This window comes from Bidens hawaiensis, unplaced genomic scaffold (genome assembly GCF_021521415.1).
Source record: "Bidens hawaiensis isolate Kalapana, Puna unplaced genomic scaffold, B.hawaiensis_p1.1 tig00007800_1, whole genome shotgun sequence".
Lineage (NCBI taxonomy): Eukaryota > Viridiplantae > Streptophyta > Magnoliopsida > Asterales > Asteraceae > Bidens > Bidens hawaiensis.
In genome coordinates, this window is record NW_027491541.1 from 719,336 (window position 1) to 722,100 (window position 2,765).

At 38.6% G+C, this 2,765-nt stretch overlaps 1 protein-coding gene across 1 annotated transcript; it reads right to left on the reverse strand.

Annotated features, from left to right (window-relative positions):
• Positions 1 to 372: 372 nt before the first annotated feature.
• On the reverse strand, positions 373 to 837 carry LOC143636126 (uncharacterized). The gene is made up of 2 exons (XM_077103799.1): positions 686 to 837; positions 373 to 613 (listed from the first exon to the last, which is right to left on the reverse strand). The coding sequence occupies exons 1-2, from the start codon at positions 835 to 837 to the stop codon at positions 373 to 375; spliced, it is 393 nt and encodes a 130-aa protein (XP_076959914.1).
• Positions 838 to 2,765: the final 1,928 nt, after the last annotated feature.

The following is a 2,765-nucleotide window of genomic DNA, read 5'->3' on the forward strand; positions in this document are numbered from 1 at the left end:
AATTTTCCTTTAATCATATCAACAATCTTGCTTCCTCCCCAACTCAACTTATTAATTGTCTTTGCTATGGTTAACCACACTCCTGTGTTTCCTTTCTTGCCTGGAATCACTTCCCGATCATTAACTTTATTATGTATGGAATCAATAACTCTTTTCCACATCCCATTCTCTTCCGTCTTGTACCTCCAACTCCATTTAGCCAACAACGAAATATTGACAACCGTTAATCTTGAGATGCCAAGCCCACCTTTTTCTTTTGGCAGGGTCACCCTCTCCCACGCAACCCAGTGAATTTTGTTGTTCGTACTTGACCCGCTCCAAAGAAAATTTTTCATAATTATTTCGAGTATATCCACAACCTTGTTCGGAACTTTAAAAATGGAGAAGTAATAAACCGGAAGACTTTTCTAGAACCGCTTTAATTAACACGACCCTCCCACCAATAGAAAGCGAATGAGCCTTCCAAGCAGCCAGTCTTTTCTCGAAAATATCTATTATCCCGTTCCAGTTGTGAACATTGTTCATATTTGCCCATACTAGAATACCTAAATGAATAAACGACATCTTCCCCGACTTACACCCAATCACTCCGGCAATCTCCTCAATATCCTGACTGTTGACATTACAACCAAACAAAATCAATTTTTTGATATTAATTTTGAGGCCAGAGCACACATGGAAACACCTCAAAATCCTGTTCATTTTCTCCAAATTCTCTTTAGACCACCCTCCTAAGATCATAGCATCATCTGCATATAATAGATGTGAAATCATCGGCCCCCCGTTAGGAGTTTGAAAACCCGTAAGCAATCCTTCCTCAACATCCTTACTGACCATCATAGATAGAGCTTCCATCACAACAAGGAAAAGAAAAGAGATGGTGGATCTCCTTGTCTCATTCCTTTGTAACATTGAAACTCGAAAGTAGGAGACCCATTGACTAACACGTAAGATCTCGCCGAGGAAAGAATTCCAAAAATCCACTTGCACCAAATCGGAGGGAAACCCATTTGGTTCAGAATCGACATCAGAAAATCCCAATTTACGTTATCATAAGCTTTCTCGAAATCTATCTTCATGAAGAAAGCCTTATACTTTGACCTGTTGGCCCAAGAGATTAGTTCGTTCACCATTAGAAGCCCGTCAAGGATGACTTTACCCTTTAAGAACGCCGATTGAGAATCAAAATAAACTAATCCTAACACTTTCTTTAACCGATTGGCTAATATCTTCGAGACCACCTTGCTTATGGCCCCCACTAAATTAATAGGTCTATATTCGTTAATAATAAGCCTAAACATAATTTAAAGTGTTTACAAAGACATAATAAAGTGTTTAAACAAGATTTCGGTTTTGGTTCGTTCCTTGACTCGGAATGAAACCGAGGATACTCACCACATACCCAATACCATGGAACTTATAATAAAAATGATTTTGGAAAGTATATTATTCAAAACTTACATACAATATGTTTATTCAACTATTTAAGCAAACAAAGCTTTTAAGCGAGAGTTCGGTTTCGGTTATGTGCTCGACTCGGGATAAGACCGAGGGTAATCACCACATACCCAATACCATGGAACTCATTAAATATGATTTATAAACTAAAATAAACATAAATTAAACAAGATTAGTAAGCATTAAACGAGTTAGATTGTTAGCCAATGATTATAATAATCCTCCATGTAGCCTTGCCTTATAGCATATCACCTCAACCGACCGTGACCGGAGAAGTGAAAGCCGAAAGAAACGAGGGGTAAATATTATATATATATATGCTGTAATAATAATCTTTTATTATATGGAGTTAATTAGAATCAAAGAATGGTTCTTGTTTGACTCTTAGAAGTCAAACAAGAAAGAACTTGGAGGTTGAAGCTTAGAACTTTGTTTGAGAGAGTTTGATGTGAAAGAGTAGGTTGGAATGGGTGGATTATCTTTGGTCTTGAAGTATAAGGTGAGAGGGTTATCCACAAAGTCACTTTTGAGAGATTTTCAAGCATTCTTATTGGTTTAAAGGTTCAACAAGTGATAATATCAACAAAAAACGAATTATGGTTACTGCAGGGACTAGGCCGCGCCCCGTGACCAGCCTAGCCTCCCTGGCCACGTGGCGCGGCGTGCTAGGGGGTGGGTTGGTCAGCAGGTTTGGTTGTTTGGCAGATTGGGTCCCTGCAGTTCGTTTCGCGGTGTTTTGAGCGTTATAGAAGCATTTTAAGAGCTGTAAAAGGTGTTTTCGCGATCCGACAAGCGTGAGATGATTATGAAATATAAAATCTATCATTTTAATAATATCAAAGAGTTCGGGATACGAATCTGGTCGGTTTACAATATGAAGGCAAAAAACGAATCGAATCGGAAAATGACAAATGTCACACCTCTTAATTTCTCTCCACCAAAACAGTAACCCAAACCATAGTTTTATATGTCATGATTACCTACTTATGAGTTGGAGAAGTTTCCATGTGCCAAATCAACCTAAACTAACACATGACCTAATTTAACAAAAACAACTCACCAAGGCTACTCTACTCTCTTCTCTATATTGTGGCACCACCATCACCATCCTTTCCATCTTGTTTTTTTTTCAAGTAATCACACACCCAAGAAAAACACACCTAAAATCAAAGAACATCAAGATCCTACACAACCATCTTGAATCTTAAATCAACCCATCACTCTCTCTTTCTCGCTCTCCCCACTGCCGACCACCACCACCCCTATCACCATCACCACACTTTATCAAACCCACTAACTCATCCCAT